This window comes from Elephas maximus, chromosome 8, assembly GCF_024166365.1.
Source record: "Elephas maximus indicus isolate mEleMax1 chromosome 8, mEleMax1 primary haplotype, whole genome shotgun sequence".
NCBI lineage: Eukaryota > Metazoa > Chordata > Mammalia > Proboscidea > Elephantidae > Elephas > Elephas maximus.
In genome coordinates, this window is record NC_064826.1 from 8942853 (window position 1) to 8968909 (window position 26057).

The 26057-nt window shown below is 46.3% G+C and overlaps 1 protein-coding gene across 8 annotated transcripts in view; it reads right to left on the reverse strand.

The window, feature by feature from the left end:
* Positions 1–26057, reverse strand: part of AGK (acylglycerol kinase) — a 115826-nt gene that overhangs the window by 41408 nt on the left and 48361 nt on the right. For all 8 annotated transcript variants that reach the window (XM_049894648.1, XM_049894645.1, XM_049894644.1 and 5 more), the window contains 8 exons: positions 25324–25416; positions 22713–22745; positions 21052–21146; positions 17745–17814; positions 11959–12038; positions 7313–7370; positions 3729–3876; positions 2784–2881 (listed from right to left, as the gene is read on the reverse strand). In XM_049894648.1, coding sequence (XP_049750605.1) covers positions 2784–2881; positions 3729–3876; positions 7313–7370; positions 11959–12038; positions 17745–17814; positions 21052–21146; positions 22713–22745; positions 25324–25416 — 675 coding nt within the window. The remainder of the gene's footprint in view (positions 1–2783; positions 2882–3728; positions 3877–7312; positions 7371–11958; positions 12039–17744; positions 17815–21051; positions 21147–22712; positions 22746–25323; positions 25417–26057) is intronic.

Here is a 26057-nt window from a genome sequence, read left to right on the forward strand (position 1 = left end):
TTTGATTTTTAACATTTTAAAAAGGTCTTTCCCAGCAGACTCAATTATAGGTGGGAGTATTTCTTCTTAAAAAGAAACGAAATCATTTGGTGCACACTATTTTCCACTGAACAATGGTATAATGAGCATCTTTCTCTATTAATAAATACATCAGGAGCCTGTTCAGTGAACATACCAACAGGTATTTAACCAGTCTCCTGGCTGGCTTGTTTCACGTATTTTGCCGTCATAAATACAGGGAGCAGAGGTGTACAGGAGATCCTAGTTTCCACGCACTGCACACTTGAAGCCTCATTCACAGTCCAAATGCCCTTTTCTTAATGACAAATGAACATCTTGAGCCATTATGTGGCGGCTCCATTCTCTTTGAATATTTTATTGCATCTTTTATGTCTGCAAAGAGGTGTGGAGGCGGGATGAGAAAATGAATGTGCTGCTCCCAGTGATAAGAAGCGCAGTATCACACACTTTGTAATTGGCACAAAGATAAAACACGCTCAGCATTCGGAACGCAGCTAATCTTGCGCCGCGATCACACACTCGCTGAACTCAATCCATTCATCGACATTCAACCATCAAAGAGGAGAACACCTTAAAGAACATGAAGGAAACACTGGGAATGTACATTATCAAAGATTGGGTACAGAGGAAACATATAATTAGAAATCTTATCGTTCTTTTTAACATTCTCCTGGAACAGAATCTACTTATCGGCCTGAATGTACTGACTTTCATCAATGTTTTCAGAATTCCATTATGTAAGAGAGGAGGAGACTGCCCCCATTATGTACTCATCTGATTTTTCCCATAGGACAGACTCCTAGGAACACACTTGCAGGGAAGGGTAAGCATACGTTTTAGATGCTTCCTGTACGCGGCCAGGCTGGCACTGGGAAGAGGGTTCTGTATACGTGAGGGTGCTACAATGCAGCGAGGTGGCCCGTTTCACCGCGATGCCGGGCACTATGGTGCTTTTCAGTGTATGGCAATTCAACAGTTACCGTTTTAAAGTACAATGAACACTTTTTCTGTTTCTTTACCTATAAAATGCAGATGAAAATCCTGTCTGCCTGATGGAGTAGTTACAAGGGCCACATGAGTTAACACTATGTAAACGTCTTATGACAGTGCCTGGCATGCAGCAAACACTCACTAAATATAAGCCATTTTTATATGCTTATTTCTTTTGTACATCTTCTATTCCTGTCCTTTGCCCAGTTTTTATATCAGTCTCCTACCCATTTCTTACGGATTCCTAAGACTTCCCTGGGTGGTGCGAGCAGTTTGGGCTCAGCTAGTAGCCCAAGAGTTGGCAGTCTGAGCCACTCAGACATGCCACGGAAGAAATGCCTGGTGACCTGCTTCCATAAGGATTACATCCAAGAACACCCTGTGGAGCAGCTCTACCCTGTGACACGTGGGGTCGTCATGAGTTGCAATCTACTCAATGGCAATGGGTTTGGTTTTTGTTTGGTATGAACAGCCTAGCTTACCACGCCCTACTCTATCACATTAGGAAATGATGTATTTCTCAATATGTCACTTAAAAATCTCTCTACAGTGACATTTTCAATAAGTAGACAAATGCATCAATATGATTTTTGCCTTAGGCATCATGCTTAGAAAGGCCCTGTCCTCCCCAAGTTTATACTGATAATCACTTAGATTTCCCTTTAGTACTTGAGTAGTTTTTTACATTTAATTCTTGAATTACACTGGATTTTGTTTTGAAGGTAAAGGGAGCTATGTTTTCCAAATGTTCTGCAATGAACATGTATTACTTTTATAATTAGACAAACACTCAATACTCTGAATATTAATATAGGAATTAAACTTCTCAGTACATTCAATCCACCTGTTATTTTCAGATTGGCTGTCCACACTGTGACTGTTCTAATTTGTATAAAGGCTGAACACAGTGTTTAGTGCAGAGTTAAGGCTGACTCTTCTATTAACACCCTCATTCATATAAATTACTAAGGTGTTCTCTACACCAGGGATCAGGAAACTTTCTCTGTAAAGGGCCAGGTAGTAAATGTTTTAGGGCACTGTGGGCCAGACAGTCTGTCTCTACTCAAGTCGGCTGCTGAAGTGGGAAAGTAGCCAGGTAATATGTTAATGAAGCCATAGAGAATATGAAATGATTATTTATCCATAAATAAAGCTTTATTTATAGATACTGAAATTTGAATTTCATATACTTTTCATGTGTCACAAAACATTATCCATTTGTTTCCCCCCAACTTATTAAAAACGTAAAAACAATTCATAGCGTGTGGGCTATACAGAAGCAGGCCAGCTTTCTGACGCCTACCTTGTTTTTAGTGTACCGTCTACAGCAGCGCCATCCCACAGAGCTTCCTGCAGCGATGGGGACGTTTTATGTCTGTACCTTCCACCGCAGCAGCTACAGGCCACGGTCTGGCCGCCTGTCGGGCGCTTCAGCTGGGGCTAGTGTGACTGAGCAGCTGCCTTTCATTTTCCTTATTCTGATTAATTTAGACTTAAACAGCCACAGGTCGCTAGTGGCTGCCGTAGTGCAGGCCTACCGCCTGGACCCAAATAAAATCTCCTACTGGGGATCTACATTCTCAGCTTAGTCCCCAAAATAACGGGTATTTACTCAAGTAAAAGTCCCACACGTTTTGACCCCAGTACAAGCGGGAGTAGCTGACTTTGAGCGCCAAGAGGCCTCCGCCCTCAGTTCTCTGAAGGCAGGAAGCCTCCACAGCCTCCGACACCGTCGCCAACGCCCTTCCAGTACAACCTGCCAGCACACTCACCGCCAGGTCCAGCTGCTGGTTCCGCGTCGTGATGGACAGCTCGATGGTGGACAGCTGCAGCTCCTTCCAGACCTCGGGGCGCACCTCTCGGGAGGGGGCTGTGAGGCCACAAGACACAGGTCACTGACCACTTCCCACAGAGCGCCCTCTAAATCCACCAGAGCACCCCCCCACCCACCACAGCATCCCTAAACCCACAACAGCGCCCCCCCCCACCAGGGCCCCCTCCACTCACCAGGGCCCCCTAAACCCACCAGGGCCCCCTCTACCCACCGCACCCCCCCACAGCCCCCCCCACAGCCCCCCACCCAGCACCACTAGGCTCTGCAGCCCAGTCCTCTGCAGCCGCTCCCCCGTCTTTTTTATTCACACTTCTCATGCCCAAGGCTAAAAAGCCAGGCCCGACGTGCAATCTCTTTGCCCAAAACATCCTCACCAACAGCAGTCACAATGACGCAGGGTCGGGACAGGGAGGGGGCTCTGGGGCTCTGCGTCACATAGGACACAGGGGACAGTGAGCCCTCATGTGAGTGATGGGCTTTAGGTAACAACCACGCGTCAACACTGGCCCATAACCTGTAACAAACGCACCGCAGGAACACACCACGTCAGTAATAGCAGAAATGGGTGCAGGGGGCTCCTGGGAACTCTCCCTTCTTCCTTCTCAGTTTCTCTGTAAACCTAAAACTGCCCTAAAAAATACAGCCTATGGGGGAGCAAAATGGCCCCAAGGCTGCTGTCTTGCCCATGTGATACCATCAGCGAGACACTGTCAGGTGGGCTGGGCCTGCAAGCCTTCTGTGCCATCCCCCCATCTCAGTGAGGGTGTTACGGGAGGCTGCCATGTGGGCCCTAGACAGCGCCCCCTGCTCCAGCTCAGTCTGAGGCTGATGGGTCACCCGGGTGTTCCCCAGGGCTCCCCATGGCCAGCGCCACACTGCTCACCATCCTGTGGCTGTGCCCAGTAGGACGCCAGCCTCCGCAGAATCCTCCGGTACAGAGACGGCCTTGGGGGGGCCTCTTCTGGCTCACTGGAGGGTCTCTGTGTGGGTCCCGTGTACGAGATGGAGGCCTGGTGAGTCTGCGGCCACTCCTTATTGAAGGGGAGAGAGAACACAGTCATGTGAGGCTGCTCCCACTTTGGGAGCAGCCCACCTGGGCCCGTGGGCAGCTCAGGATCTCCTCCCGCTGCAGACAGGCAGGCAGGCAGGTACACACCTCTGACCTGCACTTTTGGTTAGCAGCCGAGCTCTTAACCACTACGTCACCGGGGCCCCTCTTTCCTCACACTCGCCCTGAAGAGCCCTAGTTCTGGAGCAACAAACACGCCTGCTGAGTACTGAGAGGGGAAAGCAAAAGTCACCCAGGGGAGCACAGTGTCACCTACGTTCCTGTCTCGGAGCCTCACTGCTACCTGACAATCCTGCTCACCCCATCTTCACCTTTCTTCATCCACCACATGCTGCCAATCCCCCCAGCCCCATTCTCCACAGACCGCTCTGCTTCCCACACTTCAAGGGAGTGTCAGACACACCAGAGAGAATGCTCTTCAGGTTCCACACACTTTCCATCTAGACCTTCCCTTACATTCCTCCTGTCTCAATGAGAAAAGTGCCCTTTCCCCAACCAAGGCGAGGATCCTAGACCCTCCTACCTGCCCGTGGGGCTGGCCACTCAGTCATCCCTCCTGTCTCCTGTATCCTCACTCCTCCTCTTCCTTCCTTTGCTGCAGTGTATCTCTCCAGTTAAGAGAATAACAGCACTCCCCTGGCCCCGTGCTTCTCTCTAGCCTTTGCTTCCTCTCCTCTCTCCCTTCTCCTTAAAGGGCTTGAAGGAGGAGCTACCCTTGCTGTCACCACATCCTGACCTTCCGTTTATTCCTCACGTTCTTCAACGTGGCTCCTACCCCTCCACTTGGAGGTTACTGGGAGCTCGGCTGCTGAACCTGGTGCATTCTCACATCTCCGTTTGGTCTCTTTGCTTCCGGACATCCCCTCTTCTGCTGGCTTCGGTGCCAGAACTCTCTCCTGGGTTTTCTCTCAGTGCTTCTCAGCCACCATTTCTGGCTCTTTCCATGTCTTCATTCCTCAGGGCTACTCCTGTTCTCACAGGTACTCTACCTTTGTTCTCACAGGTACTCCACCTAACCCATGTGTCAATGCCATCCACACACTAGGACATCTAAAGCTGTTCCTTCAGCCCAGACATCTCTGCTGACTTACTTCCAAACCTCAGTCACAACTGTGTCTCCATGTGTCTGTACCTCAGGTATTTTAGACTCAGCACATGCCAAACTGAAAATTTCACCTCTCTTCACAAGTTTGGCCTTATTCTAATATTATCAGTGCTAATGGAAAACTCTAGTTAAAAAAACTCTAGTCTGTCAAACCAGACACCTGGGAGCCCATACTCGCTCCCCAGCTTTGGAGGCTTCCACCTGAACCTACCCTCACTGTCAACACTCACTGTTGCTGCCTTGGTCAGACCTCATCACTTCACGCCTGGGTCGGTTCAACAGCCTTCTACCTGATGCCCTCACCTTCAGCGTGTTGTTGTTGGCTACCACCGAGTCGAGTCCAACTCGTAGACCCTACAGAACAGAGTAGAACTGCCCCACAGGGTTCCCAAGGCTGTAATCTTTATGGAAGCAGACTGCCACATCCTTCTCCTGTGCAGCGGCTGGTGGATTCCAACCGCTGACCTTTCGGTTAGTAGTAGAGTGCTTAACCAGGGCTCCTTTGCCTCTGGCCTACCCACGTCCAATCCCTTGTCCACACTGAGGCCAAACAACTCTAAAATGCAGATTGAATTGTGTCATTCCCTGCTTAGACTCCCACTGCTTTAAGTTAAAAGTCAGATCCCACCTCCAAAGCCCACCATCTGCCCCGACCTAGCACTGGCTTTATTTCCTGCCAACCTACTGCATTCCCCACATTGGTGGCCACGTTACCCACAGCACCTGCACACATCCTGCCCCTCCACCCAGGGTGTCCTTTACCTAAGCCCTATGTGTACCCTTAGGAGCCCAGGTGGTGCAGTGATTAAGTGCTCAACTGCTAACCTAAAGGTCAGTGGTTTGAATCCACCAGCTGCTCCCAGAAGAAAGACCTGGTACCTACTCCCGTGAAGATTACAGCCAGGAAGAAAGACCCTACGGGGCAGTTCCACTCTGTCTTATAGGGTCACTACGAGTCAGAAGCCATCCGACAGCCACTGGTTCGGTTTCTGTGTACCCCAGACCTCGCGTGAGTGCCACCTTCCCTGGGAAGACTACTGACCAAGGTCAGATGCAGACACTGCCCCTCTCTGCCCCGTCTCAGTCTTCTCGTGTGTCTCTCTCTGCACTTCCAAACTGCAGACTGATGTCAGCCCTCCTCCAGCACGTGAAAACTCACGGAGGGCAGGAAGCATGTTTTGTTTGACTTGGTATCCCAAGCACAGAGCAGGGCTTGTTTGCTACATGAATGTTGGAAAGATTCACGTTCTCCCAGATTCCACAACTTAAGTATGTAGTTACTCTGCTTCTTCCCTGACGCCCCGACTACACCGCCGGTGAAACCACTCCCTTGTGCGGTGCTAAGGATGCATTTTACTCTGACAGTCTGCCGTAGGCGCCATGCTTGGAAAGGCCTTGTTCCCAAGTTCACCTTAATAAGCACACAGATTCACCTCCAGTACTTTAGCGGGTTTACTCTTTTTTATCTAATTCTTTAATCCAATTGGAGTTTATTTCAGGTGGCGGGAGCTACATTTGGCAAGGTTCTGCAATGAACACGTATTACTTTTATAATTAGAAAAACACTCAATACTCTCAGTACTAATATTGGAATCAAACTTTTCACTCCATTCAAATTCTACCTGGCAGTTTTCAGACTGGCCATCCACATTGTGAATAGACTACTTCAGTGTGCATCACAGCTGAACACGGTATTTAGCCCATAGTTGAGGACGACTTTTCTATCAGCATTGCTGTTAATATAAGCTAAGCTTTTCTCTATGCCAACCTTTTTTAACGTCTAGCCTATTTTTAGCCTATAGCAGCACTTTCTCTGACAGGAATGCTTCTGCATCTATGTCGTCCGATGCAATAGCCACTGGCCACATTTGGCTAATACCACTTGAGACCCACTGATGTTGTGTACATTGTATACGCATAGTTAGATATACAAATCTGTAATTCATTCCCAGGCATGGACACAGACACACAATTAACACATGAGATACAGGTCATGCTGTTCAAGGTGTGCCTGGCGAGCACGAGTGAATGAACAAGCCAAGGGGAGACCATGTTAAAGAGAAACTAACTGTGGGTTTGGTCACGGAGGGAAAGAGCTGGCAGATGAGGGATGGTTATCAGAACAGGAAAGCTTCCTGCATTTGCGTATAGGCAAATCTGCCCCTTTTCAGCAATGGAGCATGTCACCTAGATCCACAGCAGGGAAGTTAAAAGTATCCCAAACACACACATCCCCACAGCGACAAGTGCGCAAAACAAGGGGGCATGTTCTTACACTGTAAATTTCACTTACCTTAAGAGTGCTGAAAAAGTGGGCGGCTTTGGTTTTTAGAGGTCCAAGATACCAGTACCTGAGAGGGATCAAGATGAAAGTCTGATTAGGACGCTAAGAGAGCTGCAGAGGTGGTGAACACCCCATGACAGCGCATGAGTACTGCGCCTCTACTGCCCTGCTGCCTCTGGAGGCCCGGGGACTGTGGCCTGGCATAAAAGGTGTCCCCGCAAACGTTTCATCTGCATTTCAACGCACGTCTAACAGTACAGAATTAGCTTTACAGCAGACAGATCCCTGCGATTCGTAAGGCCTGTATACTCAGAGACTCCACGAATCTCTAAATCCACGAGCATCGCAGTAGCATAGACTTCCTACCACTGAGTGTGGCTGAGTATCCGTTCCAGACGGTGACGACTGGACCAGGACAAGGCTGCACGGAGATGCAGATGCTGGGAGCTGAGGGGTTACACACCAAATGCCTGGGTCTGAAAAACCAAGTTCTCTCTCTCACACACACACACAACAAATAAAATTTATAAATCACAGAAACCTCACACTGCTCATGTCATGCAGTTTTAAAATGGCAAACGTTAAACCTGAGAATGAAAACAGTCTCTTGCGTATTTCTAAAACCAACCTAATGGCACACAACAACAAAAAATAAAGCTTACTAAAGAGACAAAGATTCAAGTTAGAATTAGAAAGGAGGCATAAAGTGGATTCCGCTCTTAAAACACATATGTGCCACCTCCCACTCCATCTTAACTGCTCCCTATTTGACTCTGGTCGGCATGCACTTATTTAACACCTATTGTGTGTGCGGAGGCGACAGCAGAAATACACATAAAACTCCCACCTCTGGGGGCTTATGAGCTGAGAAAGGAAGACACAGAAGTAACGAAAACAATAAATGAGTGTACATGACATGGAATACGGTGATAACTATCTGCTGGTAAGGAGTCACGGAGATGTAAGACCCATGACGGCCTAGTCCTGGAGCAGCCGTGCTTGTACAATGAATGACACACAAATAAGGGAGGTGTGGGACTTAGAAACCTGGGTCAATCTAGACACCTGCAGTGGGGAAGGAGGTCGTTCTAGGTCAGGGGAACAGCAAGGACGCAGGACACGGTGAGATTGAGAACCACAGCAAGGGAGAGATGCACACAAGCCAAGCCAGGTCGCCGCCTGACTAGGGGTGATGACAGGGAGGTAGGCCTTGAATACCAGGAGGAGGAGTTCAGACATCACCCAGTGGGCCAGGAGGAATCTTCCACATGTCTACTGAAGTCAGTACTGTGATGCTCCTAACGGGGGCCTTGGTCATCTGTGCTACAGCATGGTGTCAGACATCACCTAGATTCCTCGGGGACAGTAAGAATTGGGATCAGCACAAAGTTGGTTCCCGGGAACCCTGGTGGTGTAGTGGTTAAGTGCTATGGCTGCTAACCAAAGGGTCGGCAGTTCGAATCCACCAGGCACTCCTTGGAAACTCTATGGGGGTAGTTCTACTCTGTCGTATAGGGCCGCTATGAGTTGGAATCGACTCAACGGCACTGGGTTGTGACAGGGAGGTCAGACAGACCTCCACCCTCCACCTGCTTTACCATTTCTGACACCAGCTGTTTCCCCCGCCATGGCACCCTCTACTTCTCTGCTGGGTTTGGTAGTCCGCTGCAATGGCTGCAGAGTTCACAGACATACTCACAGCTAAGTGGCTTCTCAGGGAAGTAAGAGTCTACAACCGGAGATCAGGATCAGGAAGCAAGGCCTGGAAGGCTTCCCTGAGGTGGAGAGCACATCTCTCCCTGCTTTGGTACAGGACAGCTTCCAACCAGAACAGCTTTAACAGGCCCATCTCTTGGCCATGCCCACCTCCTCTCAGCTGTGCACGCCCCCTCTTGGCCATGGATGCCCCCTCTCGGCCATGCACACCCCCTCTCAGCGGTGCACGCCCCCTCTCAGCCATGGATGCCCCCACTCAGCTGTGCACGCCGTCTCTCGGCCACAGAGGCCCCCTCTTGGCCATGCACACCCCCCTCCACCGTGCGCTCCCTTTCTTGGCCAGGCACACCCCCTCGCAGCCACGCATGCCCTCTCTAAGCCCTGCATACCCCCTCTCGGCCACGCATGCCCCCTCTCAGCTGTGCACGATCCTGCTTGGCCCTGCACACCCCCTCTCGGCCATGGAGGCCCCCTCTCAGCTGTGCATGACCCCGGTAGGCCATGGATGCCCCCTCGGCCACGCATGCCCCCCTCCTCAGCTGTGCACGTCCCCTCTCAGCTGTGCACACCCCCTCTCAGCCATGGACACCCACCCACCTCAGCCACGCATACCTCCTCTCGGCCACAGAGGCCTCTCTGCCTTCAACGTGCATGCCCTCTCAGCCATGCACGCCACCTCTTGGCCATGCACATCCTCTCTCAGCCGTGCACACCCCCTCTTGGCCATGGATGCCCCCTCTCAGCCCCAAAGGCCTCTCTGCCTTCAACATCTCTGTCGTCGGCCTCTCCACTGCTAACTGGTCCAGCTCACACCCAGTTAGCAGTTTGCTCAGCTCTCTCAGCTGCTTTCCTAGCAGCAGCTTTCTACCATCACCAGTGACTCTGCCGCTAGACCCCTTCTGGGCTCCTCACCATCTTCAGTGCCACAGCCCTTTACCCATGTTACAGCTCTTTCAGGAGGTTCCTTGTGTCTCTCTCTCTCTCTCTCCTTCTTTTCTCTTCTTACCTCTAAAAATCTCTGTGGGGTTCACTGCTTTATATAACCAAACTCCTTGTCAATTTCAAGGCGTGGCCCTCCCGGGAAGACCATGAACTGACCAATCTCCTTGGTGGAGCACAAATCACTCAATTTGCATAGTAAACCAACCAACCCCTGCAAGGTATGTAAAATAGACCAATCATATGGCAGGCTGGCCCCCAAGGCTACACAAAAAGTATCAAACTATCCAGCTGTTTACAGCTTCCCACCAGGAAAAGTCAATCAACCTGGACAAATGTAACAAACCCTCTGGGGGTAGAAAACTAGGGCAAAGGTAACTACTCAGGGCTTAGGGGAAAAACCTCACAAGCTGGCAAAAGGCCACATAAACTAACTCATTTTAGCACGTTATCTGATAGGTTTTATTTTTAAGCTAAGGTCTTTACTTTACAGTTTATTTCTTCTCCTGGTTAGCCAGTTAGAAAAACATCTTTCTACGGGGCATTTTATTTCTAGATTCCTAGCAGTTCCCTTCATCTCTACAACAGCAAGTGTGACACTATGCTTGTAGTGGCCCTCTGGCCAGCTAGAAGCACTCCTCACACCCTCACCCTGTCTCCCATAATGCACAGAGCTACTCAGTGGGACTAGGATTTTAAAATTCATTGTTCAGAAATTAATCGAAATACTGGAAAGTTTGTCAAAACCCAAAGGACTGTACAACACAGAGTGAACCCTAATGTCAACTATGGACTTTGGTTACTAATAATGTATCAGTATGGGTTCACCCATCGTAATAAATGCACCACAGGAAGGCAAGATGTTAACGAAAGGAGAAACCGAGGGGAGGGGCCGTATGGGAACTCTCCGTACTTCCTGTACAATATTTCTGTAAGCCTATAACTGCTCTAAAAAATAAAGCCTATTGAAAACATAAATACTGAAAATTAGGTGACACATTTCTAACAGGACTGACCTGTGGCGGTGTTTAATGGCTGGGGAACATATTTGGGAATGCAATTTATTCCCACCAGACTTTTCCGGGAAAGCTAAGCAACTCCTCCTGGTGAGCTGCTGGAATTGGAGATTATAGATCAAACACCAGGTCATTTCTAGAATCAAGATAATTATAGCATACTTGCAAGTAAGATGATGTGAAGTATTTAAGAATGCAGTGTGTGATACATACACACAGTAATATCTCTCTTCTGACATTGCGCTGCCAGAAGTTTTATCAGCGGGAATAATGAACAAGACACGTGAGAGCAGCGTTGTGAAGGGAGCCAGGCTGCCTGTGAGGGAAGAGGGCCTTCTGGGTAACAGTCAGGTGTGAGATCGAGTGCAACTCAGCCATAATCCATTCCTCCAGTCCCGAGGAAGCCCCTGCCCACCAAACAGGACAGGACACGCCACACTCCAAGTCCACCATTCCATCTTACACAACGAATTCGCCAGAAAGTAGCCCATTCCCATGGGAGGCCCTCTTCCACAGCTGTCTCTTCCTCCTCACAACAGAGCCAGGCACCATCTCCCTGCCTTGTCCAGGGGGGCAGCCCATGTCCCAGCTACTAAGCCTCCAAACACCCCTGGGAAAGTCTCACCAGGGCCGGAAAGGCTTTGGGCGACAGTGCCCATGCCTTCCCCTCAGTGCCCAGTGACAACGCAGGCCTCAGGGTGACGGCAAACAACTCTCCCTTTAGGCTAGCCCAAGCCTAACCTCTCTCAACACTGTGTGTATAAACAGAGACATACTCTCTCCTCTCCGGCTCCCAAAAAGCCAGTGCTAGGGAAACCGGAACCTTCCACAACCTTTCTGCAAACAGAAGATAAACCTCTAGCTGATGGACCTGACACCATCATTCACACACAATTCAGCCCCCAGGCCCACCAGATTTATTCCCACAAGATCACTGCATCTTAAAACCTCAGAGGCAGGGACAGAACAAGAAGGAGGATTTACTTGCTGACTTTGACACCGGCGTCCCAGAAGGACCCCCACCGAAGGCCGGTCATTGCGAACACAGGCTGCTCCTTTTCACCCTGGAAGGTAAATACACTGAATTTAGATGAACAGATACAACTACCTGGGGCTCTCTGCATGTAAGCAGCCAGCAGACATCCGGGCCTACTTTTCATCAAGTCAAGCCAACGTTCTAAAAAGTATGTGCAGACTTCAAAGACATTCACCCCATGCGTGCTCAGTAGAAGCCACGCTGTAAAATGAAACTGCGTTTGGCACGCTGGGCCTCATGAACCTGCTGACAGCAGTGTTCCATCACCCTCCAGGCCGTGTGGTGGTCGGTCGGCCAGAATGTCTTCTCTCCCGTCTACCTGCTCCAGGCAAAGCTGACTGGAGCCTGCACCCCCCTCCGAAGACCCAGAGCTCTCCAGTCAGACCAGAAGCTACTACTCTATACGACTCACCTGAATGTCTGCATATGTGGTCAAACTTCTGTCACAACAGGTCAGGGTAGGGAGGGATCGGGATTTACACCACGGCTTTAAGGCCGAGTTTTGCTTTTCATAATAGTGAGTTTTTAATAGATTAGTGAGTCAAGCAATATACTGAAAACACGTTTAACAGAAGCGCTGCCACCGAGAGATCCACTCCACGATGGATTTCCTCAGAGTACCAGTGAGACCTGTGCCAGCATCCCACGGGGACTTTCCCTGCAGCTCAGACTTGCAGCCACAGGTGCTGAAGACCGAAATGCACGGAGCAGCCCACACTCTAAGGAGAGCTCCAAGCAGCCGCCAGGCACAGCTCAACAGGACTCGCTGAATGGGGCAGAGCCAGCAGCCGCTGCTCCCAGGACAGCAGAGGATGAGGGACTGGAGGAGAGCCGGTCAGCTGAGTCGTCTCCTACCCTCCACGAGGGGAGAGCAGGGGTGGGGGTGCCGCCCCACCAGCCCACTTCCGCCCAAGTAAGGGGATTCTGGAAGCACACACGGTGGGCTTCACTGTTGTGCTCTCTGCACCTGGTTACAAAGGGCGAAGGGAACTAGAGCAATGGTGGAACACCCGGCTGGCACATCAAGAACGTATCAGATTGCCTGGACCTGAATATTATGTAAATGAGACTCCTGGTATCTCTTTTAGCCCAGGGACAGCATGAAAAGTTGCTGAGACACTAAGGGCGCCACGGAATGAGAAGACTCAGCCACCTCTACATTGCAGTGCTCTGAACAAGGTGTGCCCTGCCCTGAGGGACATTCAGAAAGGCTCGCTCCCTACTGGGAGTAACCGCCCTGAGGATAAGGTAGAAGAAGAAAGCCAGTTGCCCATGAATCTGGAAGAGGACCAGCTTAAACTGATACCCGCAGGATGACTTTGCTGAACTCAATTACATATCGACGTCAAATATTTCAACAAAAACCTGTTGTTAAAAAGCTAGTGGTAAGACTTCTACCCCCAGCCATGATGGAGTAACAGGGCTTGGAATTGCTCCTCTGTGCTGAACAACTGAAAAACCAGCCAAGTACATAAAACCATAGTTTTCAGACAGTGGACAACAGGTCACACAAGACCCTGAGCCCTGAGAAAGGGGACCAGATGCAGGAACACCATAATGACACCGCAATGACGTGGAGGGCATGTCCAGACCAGAGCTGGGGAGTGGGATGGGGAGAGAGATGGGCGCTCAGGAAACAGAGCAGAAAGGCAGAAAACAGAAAGGCAGGCACACAGCCCTGAGCCAGCCAGGTCTTAACGCTGAGGAGACGTGCCGCCCCAATTCACACACTTCCCTGAGGAGACTTAATCCCAGAGAAAATGGCCCAGTGCTTGGCTGAGGGAAATAACTGAGACAGCTAGCTGGAACAAAGACATGAGGTACAGTGAAAACAAAATAATTCCTGTTGACTAGTATCTCAGTTATTTAGTGCTGCTGTAACAGAAATACCACAAATGGACAGCTTTACCAAAGAGAAATTTATTCTCTCACAGTCTAAGAGGCTACAAGTTCGAATTCAGGGTGCCAGCTCCAGGGGAAGGATTTCTCTGTCAGCTCTGGGGTAAGGTCCTTGTCATCAATCTTCCCCAGTTAAGGAGCTTCTCAGTGCAGGGACCCCAGGTCCAAAGGCCACACTATCCTCCTGGCTCTTGTTCTTGGTAGTATGAGGTCCTCATGTCTCTCTGCTTGCTTCTCTCTTTTAAAGCTCAAAAGAGATTGACTTAAAACACAACCTGATCTTGCAGACTGAGTCCTGCCTCATTAACATACCCAATGCTAATCCCACCTCATTAACATCATAGAGATAGGATTTACAACACAGAGGAAAATCACATCAGATGACAAAACGGTAGACCATCACACAATACTGGGAATCATGGCCCAGCCAAGTTGACACACATTTTGAAGGGACAAAATAAAATCCGTAACAACTAGATAGGTATGGGAGAAGACTGGGAGGTGCCTAATCAAGGAGTTTTAGGGCGGTACAAACAGTTAACACACTCAGCTGCTAACTGAAGGTGGGCTGTTCGAATTCACCCAGAGGTGTCTTGGAAGAAACGCCTGGTAATCTACTACCAGAAGATCACAGCCACTGAAAACTCTATGGAACACAGTTCTACTCTGACACGCATGGGGTTGCCATGAATCCGAACTGGCTCGATGGCAACTCTTTGGGTTTTTTTGTTGTTGTGAAGTAAGACACAAAGGTAGGAGCACTGAAGCACTCCACGACTCAGAGAAGGATCAGAGCCAGGGCTCAGAAAGGAGTTCACAGAACTTGCCAGGAATGGTAAGGGAAGAAAGGGATCTACTCTAGGTCCCCCTATTCCACACACATCTAGCTTGCTTGGCTCTGGGGTGCCAGTGCCCAAATCAAACAGAAAAAAGAACTAAAAATGCTCCATCAATATTTTCTGTAGTTAATTCAAAGTCAAGTACTCAGTAGTATAAAAAAAAAAAAAAAAACTCTTTACCATGGTGTCGATTCTGACACATAGAGACCCTATAGGACAGAGTAGAACTGCCCCATAGGGTTTCCGAGGCTGTAATCTTTAAAGATTTATCTTTAGGGCAGCTCGACAATACAAAGTAAAGTATTATAATGAAATGTGCCAAGACCTGGAGCTAGAATACCAAAAGGGAAGAACACACCCGACATTTCTCAAGCTGAAAGAACTGACAAAAAATTCAAGACTCAAGTTTCAATTTTACTTGGATCCACAATCAATGCCCATGGAAGCAGCAGTCGAGAAATCAAAAGATGCGTTGCATTGGGCAAATGTGCTGCAAAAGACCTCTTTAAAGTGCTGAAAAGCAAAGGTGTCACCTTGGAGACTAAGGTGGGCCTGACCCCAGCCAGGGTGTTTTCAGTTGCCTCGTATGCATGTGAAAGCTGGACGATGGATAAGGAAGAGTGAAGAAGAATTGACCCCACTGAATTGTGGCGCTGGCGAAGAGTATTAAATATACCACAGACTGCAAAAAAAGGAACAAATCTGTCTTGGAAGAAGTATAGCCAGAATGCTCCTTAGAAGCACGGATAACGAGACTTTGTCTCACATTCTTTGGACATGTTATCAGAAAGGTCCGGTCCCTGGAGAAGGACATCATGCTTGGTAATGTAGAGGGCCAGTGAAAAAGAGGAAAACTCTTAATGTGATAGATTGACACAGTGGCTGCAACACTGGGCTCAAACACAGCAACGATCGTGAGGATGGTGCAGGACTGGGCAGTGTTTCGTTCGGCTGTACATACGGTCGCTGTGAGTCGGAATCAGCTTGAGGGCACCTAACAACAACAACATGCATATGATGGAGAGTATGTAAGTTATGTTTGCATGTGTATGTGCGAGTCTGGCTGCACAGTAGTTAAGTGCTCAGCTGCTAATCTAAAGGTCAACAGTTCAAACCCTCCAGCTACTCCATGAGAGATAGATGTGGCAGTCTGCTTCCATTAAGATTACAGCCTTGGAAACCCTATGGAGCAGTTGTACTATGTCCTATAGGGTCATCAGGAGTCAGGAGCCAACCGATGGCAAAGGGTTTGTTTTTTTTTTTTGGTTTGGGAATTGTCCCAATAATCTTTTTATGGCTCTTACTGGTTGTTTTTCATTTTTCCAATCTAAGCTCCTGAACTGAGTTTATTTGTGATATTTCTTTGTTGTTGTTAGGTGCCATTAAGTCAGCTCCAACCCCCAGCAACCTCATGTATAACAGAGCAGAAGGGTGCCCAATCCTGTGCCACTGTCTCAACAGTAGATATTTCTTTAGTTTCCCTTAATCTAGAACAGACTTCTACCTCCTTTTGGATTTCACCACACTGAATTTTTAAGAGCCCAGGCTAAGTGCTGTTTTTAGACTGTCCCATGGTATGAATTTGTTAGGTCGCCCTCTCACCATCAGATGCAGGCTGACATTTTCGGCGGGCAGGTTGACGGGAACGTTGTATCATCTCAGTATGTCACATCAGGAGGCACTAACGTCAGTTTATCCCATTTGGTCATGTCACGTCTGAGCACTTGGTTGAGGTGCTGCCTGCTAGATTTTCCCGTTATAAAGGTGTATACCCCTTTGTAATTAGTAAGTAATCTTTGACACTTTTTGAGATTGTGAGCAGGTCTGTTTCCCAATAACCTTTTATCCAATGGTTTTAGCACCCATTGACAATCTTTTCCAGAATCAATTATTACACTGGTGATGGCAAAATGGTAATTTTCTATCATTCCTTCTACATTTATAAGCTTACAGTTCTCCTGTAATATGACCGTGGGCTCATTATTCATTCTTATTTAATCCGTTATAACCTATTAGCATTACTTTTCTTTTTTATGTTCAAATTGTTCCAAGGTTGGCCAGGAGGACACCATCCAGCTCCTAGGCCTTTCTGTGAGATACCCAACTGTTTTTCTGCACTTTCTTGCCTTGTTCTCGCCCTGCCTGTGAAATCCATCTCTTCAGAGTCCTAGTTTCTTTTATTAGGGAACGGTACGTAGAGACCAAGATCTGGGTGCTGGGCGTGCTCATTGCTACTGAGCGTCACTGATTCTAGCCCCTTTCTGTGGGCACGACTAGAAAATATATTTCTCAAAAATTCATGAGTTCACCTATAAATCAGTAAGAAAAAGTCAGACAACTCAATAGAAAAATGGGGAGTTCTGCTCCCGCCTAGGATGTGAGAAGCTGCAAAGAACACTGACCCACCCTCAGATGAGAAAAAGCCAGGTAATCTGCAAAATCATAACCTTCCTTAAGCTCACTGGAGAGCTGAGACTGAAGGCGGCCAAGCAATCTGAATTCCAAAAAAGATGAGCCCCTCCGAGGAGAGACAGGACCCACAAAGGGCTCCCCTTGGGCAATGCACCTACCATGTCCTCGGTGCTTTCCATTATTCACTCCTTTAATAACGAACACAACCACGTAAGACACATGAATTACCTTACCTACCTTACCGTGGCTCAAAGGTAACCAACAGAGGAGCTAACAATAGAGATTAAAACAATGCTGGGAGGAGACACGGAGGAATTCTCATACATAACAAAAGGTCAGGAGATGAAGTCTAGAGCTGATATAACAAACGGAGCAGCACAGGCCTATTGGTTAGTGGTACCAACATGGGTAAAGAGTGAACATTCTTCTTCTCTAGAGACAAGACTCGGGGTAAGAAGGGGGACTGTTGTTTTCATTAGAATCTCATTTGAGCTGCTATACGTTATTTTCTTTAACATGGATATCTATTACTTTGATTTTTTTTTTTTTTTTAATTTTTAAAAAATAAAAAGAGAAGACTGTACCTTAATCTGCAAGACATCAAGTGGAACTGTCTCCCCTTTCACAATGGCGAGGGTAGCATCTGTGATGTGTCTAAGAGATAATGAGAAGTCCATTAGCATGTAAAGAAGCAACCCCCCCCCCACATGCACAAACACACACAAACACACCCCTGCCCAGATATTAGTAGTTGGGTCAGGAAACAGGCATAGTCCCTCAAAATACTCCAAGAAAGCAGAATAAAGGGGCACAGAATTACTGATACGGATACAGTGGGAGGCCCTGAAAGGGACCTTAAGAGAAGACTTTGGCAAGAAGTTCATACCACACACCCATTATTTATTTATTTAACCTTTATTGAGTATAGACACTGTGCCTGACGCACAGTTATCAAAAGATGATAGGACACTTTAATAACAAAACAATGTCTTTCGTTCACTATAAGAAATTCAAGGCACTCCAATCAGAAGAACTAAATGACAGAGTTTGTTGGAGTTACTTTAGCAAAATAGAATCCAGAACCCAAGACACAGTTCCCGCATTTTCCAGGGTTACTAGGATGCACTTCATTTCAATTGCCGACTGCTTTGTTCAAAGACAAAAGGCTGCTCTTATGTACGTTCTGATAGTCATTTGAAAAGTCTAAAAATAGTATTCATCAAAGGGCATGTACTATCAATTCCCATTCAGAGTGTGTGAAACTCTGCTAGGCTTAGCAGCAGTTCTAGAGCTCAGAATATAATTAGATCCAAGGTCAGACACAGATAAACATCAACATGCACTTAGTAGAAGAAATATTAAGTCAGCAGGCGCCTCGACAGTAAGATTTTGTTGGAGCAGAGAGAAGGAATAAACACACTACACGCACTTTCCTCGCTCAGCCTGCCCACACCCCTGTGACACCCTCTGCTGATATTTGGGCACCTGGCTAGTTTCCATCCTTCAGATGGTGTCTTAAATGTCACCATCTCAGAGAGGCCAGCTCTCGACAGCCCAGGCATGGGGCTTTCCCTGTAATCTATCACTGAATGGAGTCCATTTTCTTTTGACTAGATCACAATGTATAATGTACATTTCTTTATCAATTTCCTATCATCTGCCTCCTCTGATAGACCGAAAGGTCTCCCGGGTTAGTGATCAATTTACACCCATCTACCCATCTATTAGCCAATATGGAAAACCTGGTGGCGTAGTGGTTAAGAGTTATGGCTGCTAACCAAAAGATTGGCAGTTCGTATCTTCCAGCCACTCCTTGGAAACTCTATGGGGCAGTTTTACTCTGTCCTATTGGGTTGCTATGAGTCAAAATTGACTCAATGGCAGCTGGTTTTTAAATTAACCACTATAACTAGCATGCTGCACGGCACTTTGTAGGCATTCAATATTTGCTGAATGAATGATTTTATAAAATTTCAAACCTATAAAAAAGCATGTAGTACCATGAAATCCTGTATACTCCTCATGCGGCCTCAATATTTATCAACTCATGGCCAACCTTGTTTCTTTTTATACCCTCCCCTCACTTCCCCCTACCCTGGATCAAATGAAGCAAATTCCAGCTATCTTAACACTTCATCCATAAATATTTCTGTATGCATCTCTAAAAGACACTCTTATTTTTGAAAACATAAACAAAATAGCATTATCATACTGAAAGCATTTAAATAATTTCTTTGTATCAACATACATTCAATGTTAAATTGTTCCGTGATCAACTCGTATATATATACTTTGTTTCTTTGTTCAAATTAGGATCCAAATAAGATCTATACGGTGCCATTGGTTCATACGTCTCTTAAGACTCTTCAAACCCACAGATTCCCTTTTTTTCTTTTCCCTGCTTGTTGAAGAAATGGGTTGTCTGTGCCTGCTTCCTACATTTCTTGATAATCTGTATCTAGAACGGAAAATCTATAGCAGATTCAGTTTTGAGTTTTAGGCAAAAATACTCCACAGGTGGTGGTGTGTACTTCCATCAGGAAGCACCTAACATCTGGTCGTCTCTCTTTCTGTGATGGAGCAATAATTGACAATCACTGGCTAGATTTATTAACAAAGAGTTGCAAAACTGCAATCTTTTAACTCTATTATTCCTTCTAATTTATTATCTGTTCTATAAAGAGAAATTTTCCCTCAACATTTTGGTTACCCTGAAATATAGGTCATATGAGAAAGGCAGGATAAATGCTTGTTTTCTTTTAGTTTATTTACCAGTTTCCAAAATAATAAGTTGATTCCCTAGTATCCTCCAAGTGACCAATAAGCTCTTCATTTTTATTTATTTTCTTAGTGTGATTATGAACTCATTCTGGACTTAAACATATTTGAAATCTTTCAACCCATCACAGCTATCAGCTTTACCAACACCCTAATTATCCCAGATGAATGAATTTTAACAGTGGTATACCAGTTGACTCCTAAAATTACAACCACAAAAAATAAATCCACAAAAACCCAGGTTAACCAAAGAATTCCAAATCAGAGAAAAAAGTCCTTAACCCAAAACAAAACAAAAAAACGCCTGAATATTATACTGCTATTGATTCTAGAATGGTAGAGCCAGAAAAGTCTGAAGATAGTTTTAATTCATCCAATCAACAAGTATTTATTTACTGGCCTCTTCCAATGTGTCACAAAGATGACACCAGCCACCGACACTAAGAGGTGAACATTATTTGCTCAAGATTACATTATTAATTCATTTGCAAAGCCAGCACTCAAATTCAAGATCTCTGCTTTCTTGAAAGACCAGAGTTTTGTTTACACAATGCTTCCAGGAAAAACAGTAACACATGAGACTCACAGCAAATTAACTCAGACATCAGGAGCTACACAGCTTTCCTGGTCACTGTATCCCTACCATCTACCACTTTTGTTGTTCCCCAGATAAGGAGACTATATTTAGTTGTTTTAGCCATTGACATCATCAAGATAACGAAACCAAGGCTGCGGTTCGGCCACCACCGGGGACGTGCTATTTGTCATTGTGGACACTAACAAGTGATGAGTGCAAACCTGCCTTCCCTAGGGAACTGAACAGGTAAAAGCAAGAAGCAGTTTGGATGAGGGGTGCTATTTTCATAGCTGACAAAGGAGATCAAGTGCTCATCTCCATCCCTGACCTTGGGACTCATTATCAGGTCACCAGCTCCACAACTCAACAGGAAAACTTCCCAGAGGACCAAAAGGTTGCACTCTGACCTGGGCCCTCCCATTAATTATTTCACGTTTCAGGCTATGGAAACTCAAAACCAAGTGCCACCACACACACATGAACTTCTTCCCAGGCTCACTCACCCACACCCGCTAATACCCACAGTGACGACCTACTGGACTTTGTTTCCACTTTTGGCAAAGAGGGTCTGACTCAAACTACTGGTCTGTCCCAGTGGGATAAATCCAATGGGAATCTTACTGAAGGTAGCCTGGGGAAAAAAAAAAAGAAAAGTTTTATTATTGTGGTGAGAATATCAGGCTGAGCAGACAGGCAGGAAAGTGTCCACTACCCTGCCCAGGCCCCTAGGGGAGGAACTGGAAACCCCAAGAGAGCAGTTTCCAAGACAAGGACGTCCATGAAAATACAATGACCTAGAATTTCAGAGAAATATCTGAGAACTCAGTAATGGCAACTGGTTGACTGAAATTTGGTGAAGATAATGAGGGTCTTGCACATATTAGGTAAATGCATGAGGGTGACAATCTTTGAAAAAGTTGCAGATAAAATTCATAAGAATATCTGACATTTGTACAGAGGCTGACAATAAAACCATCTCAAGTATAAATGATGTAAAGAGAACAGGCAAGTTCAAGGATGTGAAGGGTAGGGCAGTTGATTTAATGGAACGCCACCAATACGACAGACACCGTAAGGTCTCAAAAGGCTCTTCTGAGTGCGAGGTGCTACATTCCAGGCTGGATCCAACCTACCTCTGGGTCACCGACAAATGAGACTTGGGGGTGAGGGCTAAAGCAGTTTAACAAAGGGACTGAGAAAGATATATTTTTTGGTTGTTGTTATTTATGAAACATTTCAAACTATTTTAGAAAAGTACATGCAATAATGTAAAAAACGTCTGTGGACCCACAACCCAGATTTAACAAATGCTAACATTTTGCTGTATTTGCTCCAGATTTGTTTTAAGAAATAAAGTGATATTGATACAGTTGAAGTCCCTCTTATTCTACCGTCCTCTCTTCCATCTCAGAGGTAAACCACTGGCCAGAAGTTGGAGTGATTCCTTTCCACCCTGTTATTACTATTCTTTTACTACATATTTAAAAAACCTGCTGCCATCAAGTCAGTTCGGACTCACAGCAACCCTATGGGACAGGACAGAACCACCCCATAGGGCCTCCAAGGCTGTATTCTTTACGGTAGTAGATTGCCACATCCTTCTCCTGAGGAGCGGCTGGTGCGTTCAAACCGCCGACCTTTGACCTTTGCGTTAGCAGCCGCGTGCGTAATTACTGCACCACCTGGGCTCCTTTATTCAGGCATCCATTAACGACGTGTAGTGTTGTTTTCTGAATTTTAAAACTCTATAGAAATGCACAGCATCCTTTGGTAACTTGCCTTTGTTATTCAGTGTTTCTGAGATTTAACCATGCAGATATTTATAGATTTAATTCACTCATTTAACTACTACATGGCTTTCAGTATATATAGATGTACCATAATTTATTTGCCAGTATATACAACCAGTATACATAAATATATCATAATTTATTCAGGAGGGAATTCACCGAAGAGAATATTCCATAGAAAGATTTTGTATGTTAAGCTACTGTTGGTAACATCTATTGGATGCTCTGGGTTATCAAAGCAGAAAAGCCCATAGTGGTTAAGGCCAGTACTCTAGGCCTTTCTAAATCCAACTTGTGCCCGCCTTAAAATATAAAATGGGGAGAAAACGTAAAGGAAAGAAGTAGAGAGAGTAAAAAGAATAGAAAAGAAAAAGCTGAAATGCAATTATTCTTTCTTTCAAGCTTACCTCATCCACTCTTCGAAGAATTCCAGTAACAACCTACAAGGGTGAAAAAAACTATTACAACCTACACGTATTTCCCTTATCATAAAAGAACTGGATTCAGTTTTTACCGGCCATAAATGCATTTCTGTTTCCTTCCTAGAAACTCTGTCAGAAAAGGTATCGGCTCTTACAACACAAGGCAATCTCTAATAAAATTGGTGCTGAAACACAGGTTTTACTCTTGACCTAGGAAGACGAAAAAAACTAAAATAATTATAAACACTCCAGGATGTATTAGCAGAATCATGTCTGGAGCTCTGTGAAAGGGGTATAAACATGATGCACACATCAGTTACACAAAAGACGCTGGTTCGCTACCATGAAATAGCACAGGAAAAAGGACAACCTCGCTGTACCCCGACAAGCAGACGCTCTGTGCGGCTTCTCACTGATCATAACGAGGTAGGGTGGCACTTCCTCCGTTAGGAAAGTATTTTGAATTTTAACGTTTATAGAATTTCTTTCTCTTTATAAGTATAATACACATCTTAGAGAAACTCTGGGAAATACCTGAAGAGAAAAACAACCCCTAACCACTCCATGCCGGGTCACCATCAACAACTTGTTTGTGTTTTGCTGTATTTCTGTATCGCTGTGATTGGACCAGGTGCTCTGGTGGTGCACCGGTTAAGTGCTCGGTTGCTAACCCAAGGGTTGGCGGTCCGAACCCGCCAGCTGCTCCTTGGGAGAAGGATGTGGCAGTCTGCTTCCATAAACATTACAGCCTTGGAAACCCTGTGGGGCAGCCCTACTCTATTCCATAGGGTCACCATGAGTCAGAATCAACTCAACGGCCGTGGGTTTGGTTGTTCTGGGTGATGCTGTAGGTTGAACTGTATCTCCCAAAAATGTGTGTCAATTTGGCTAGGCCGTGATTCCCAGTATTGTGTGACCGTCCACCATTTTGTCATCTGATGTGATTTTCCCATGTGTTGTAAATCCTACCTCTATGATGTCAATGAGGTGGGATTAGGGGCATTTATGTTAATGAGGCAGGACTCAATCTATAAGATTAGGTTGTGTCTTAAGTCAATCTCTCCTGAGATATAAAAGAGAGAAGCCAGCAGAGAGACGTGGGAACCCCATACCACCAAGAAACAAGAGCCAGGAGAACAGCGCGTCCTCTGTACCCGAGGTTCCGGCACTGAGAAGCTCCTCAAACAGGGAGGATCGATGACAAGTACTTTCCCCCAGAGAGAGAAAGCCTTCCTGGAGCTGACGCCCTGAATTCGGACTTCTAGCCTCCTATACTGAGAGAGTAAATTTCTCTTTGTTAGAGCCATCCACTTGTAGTATTTGTGTTATGGCAGCACTAGATGATGAAGACAGGTAATTATACCAAATGCCCAATTTGGTGCCTTGCTATAAAAACATTTTATAAAGTAAAAACCAAAAGCCAAACCTGTTGCCACTGAGTACATCCTGACTCCCAGCGACCCTGGAGGAGAGAGCAGAATTGCCCTATAGGGTTTCCAAGGCTATAAATCTTTGCAGTAGCAGACTACCATGTCTTTCGCCCAAGAAGCAGCTGGTGGGTTCGAACTACCAACCTTTCAGTTAACAGCCGAGTGCTCAACCACCATGCCACCGCGAAGGTCAGTGCAAATCTCTGCTCCCTTCTCTACCTCACTGGATTTCAGGGGTAAATGGGGTGAGCTCTTGTGAGGTCTACTTCATTCTTGCTTGGCACTCTATCAGTACTCTTTACACTTCATTAAAAAAAAAAAAAAAAAGCCGTAAAAGCAATTACAAGATCATTAGCACAGACTTTTTCAAAGAAGCTCACTAAGACTCCCATAATTGCCTCATCAAACACAGAATCAGGCCCTGGCTGCAGCTAGCTTCGGATCCCTGACAGCTGATGAAAGCCACCAAGTGGTGGCAAGAGGCGACAGAAATGAGGTACAGGTGTCGACTAAGGGGTGCAGGATCGATGCCTGTGCAGTGGCAGATCACCTGCACTGGGCTCCTCAGAGCTTATATGACCAATGTGCTAGGCAGCTGCAGGGAAAAGAACAGGATTTCCAGGGCAATCTACCTCCTGTCCTCATTGGGCCAAAGGTAAGCAGCAAGGACCTGTGACTGTAAAGCCAAGGCAGAGGCAGAGATCTAAACGTGAGGACCTCTTCCCGTACTGCACCATTCAGGTGACATCACCTGTGAGAATGGGCACACGCTTGTTTTCAAAGGAATCTTTTCAGTTTTTCTTACAAGTAGCACTCCTCATAATTGAAACTATGATTCCATCACAAAGAGGGCTACTTCATAAAGGTCTTCCAAATATGATAAGCTTATCCCACCTAGTACCATTTTATCTCCTGGGTTATCCCATTTTAATCAAATTTAAATGTAAAAAAAAAAAAACCCTCCTACGTCACGTGTACATGAAGCAATGATATAACAGTGCACGGGGAAAATTTTAAACTATTCTTCTTTAAGAGAGTAGCAAACCCTAAAAGAATGGATTATTGAAAGGAAGTTCCTTAAATCGTAATCACTTTATGCCACTGCTCTGAGACCTCACGTCCATTCTCCTCGCCTGCTCGGCAGTTTCTAACGGAAAGGGTCATACCTCCTGCAGTGTCCCGTCTCCGCCAGCGACAATGACCACGTCTGTCTGCTCCATCAGCTCCAAGAGTTTCTTGGCTTGTCCCTCATAATCCGTCTGAAATACAAGGGAAGCCTCAGGTAATTTTATCAACCTAAGACCACAAGGACAAAGGCTAAGTGATATGGGATATTTTCTTTAAACTTTTATATCATATTTCTTCTTAAATTTTACATAATTGATAGGCATGAGAAACTAAAATGCTAACAAAGCCATTATATAACTATGGACAATTAGAGCTGGCAGGGACTTCAGACAAGTCAGCTCTTTGATTCACAAATGTGAAAATCCAAGTCCAGTGGTTTCTCTTGATTATAGAGCTAGCTGGGCACAGGCCACACTTCCAGTCCAGGGATGATTCTGCCCTGTCCTTTGCCCAGGGCCTCCCATCCGAGAGCAGGAAGCCAAGTATGTGTGCAAACAGGGAGCAAAGATGGAAAGAAAAGACAAGAGAATCCGGAGCCCAAGGAACCGAGGGTAAATCTCAACTCTGCCACTTTTTAGCTGAGTGGCTTTATCCTCTCTGGATCTTAACATCCTTCTCAAGGAAAGCTTGTGTGTTGGGGGAGGGGTGACAATAGTTTCCTTCTAACGCTGTTGTGAAGCCCTGTGTCCAGCAACCGGCAGGTAACTAGACAGCAGGTATTGTAGTAAGTAACAGGAGGTTCTTAACTACTTTGCAATGACTGGACACAACA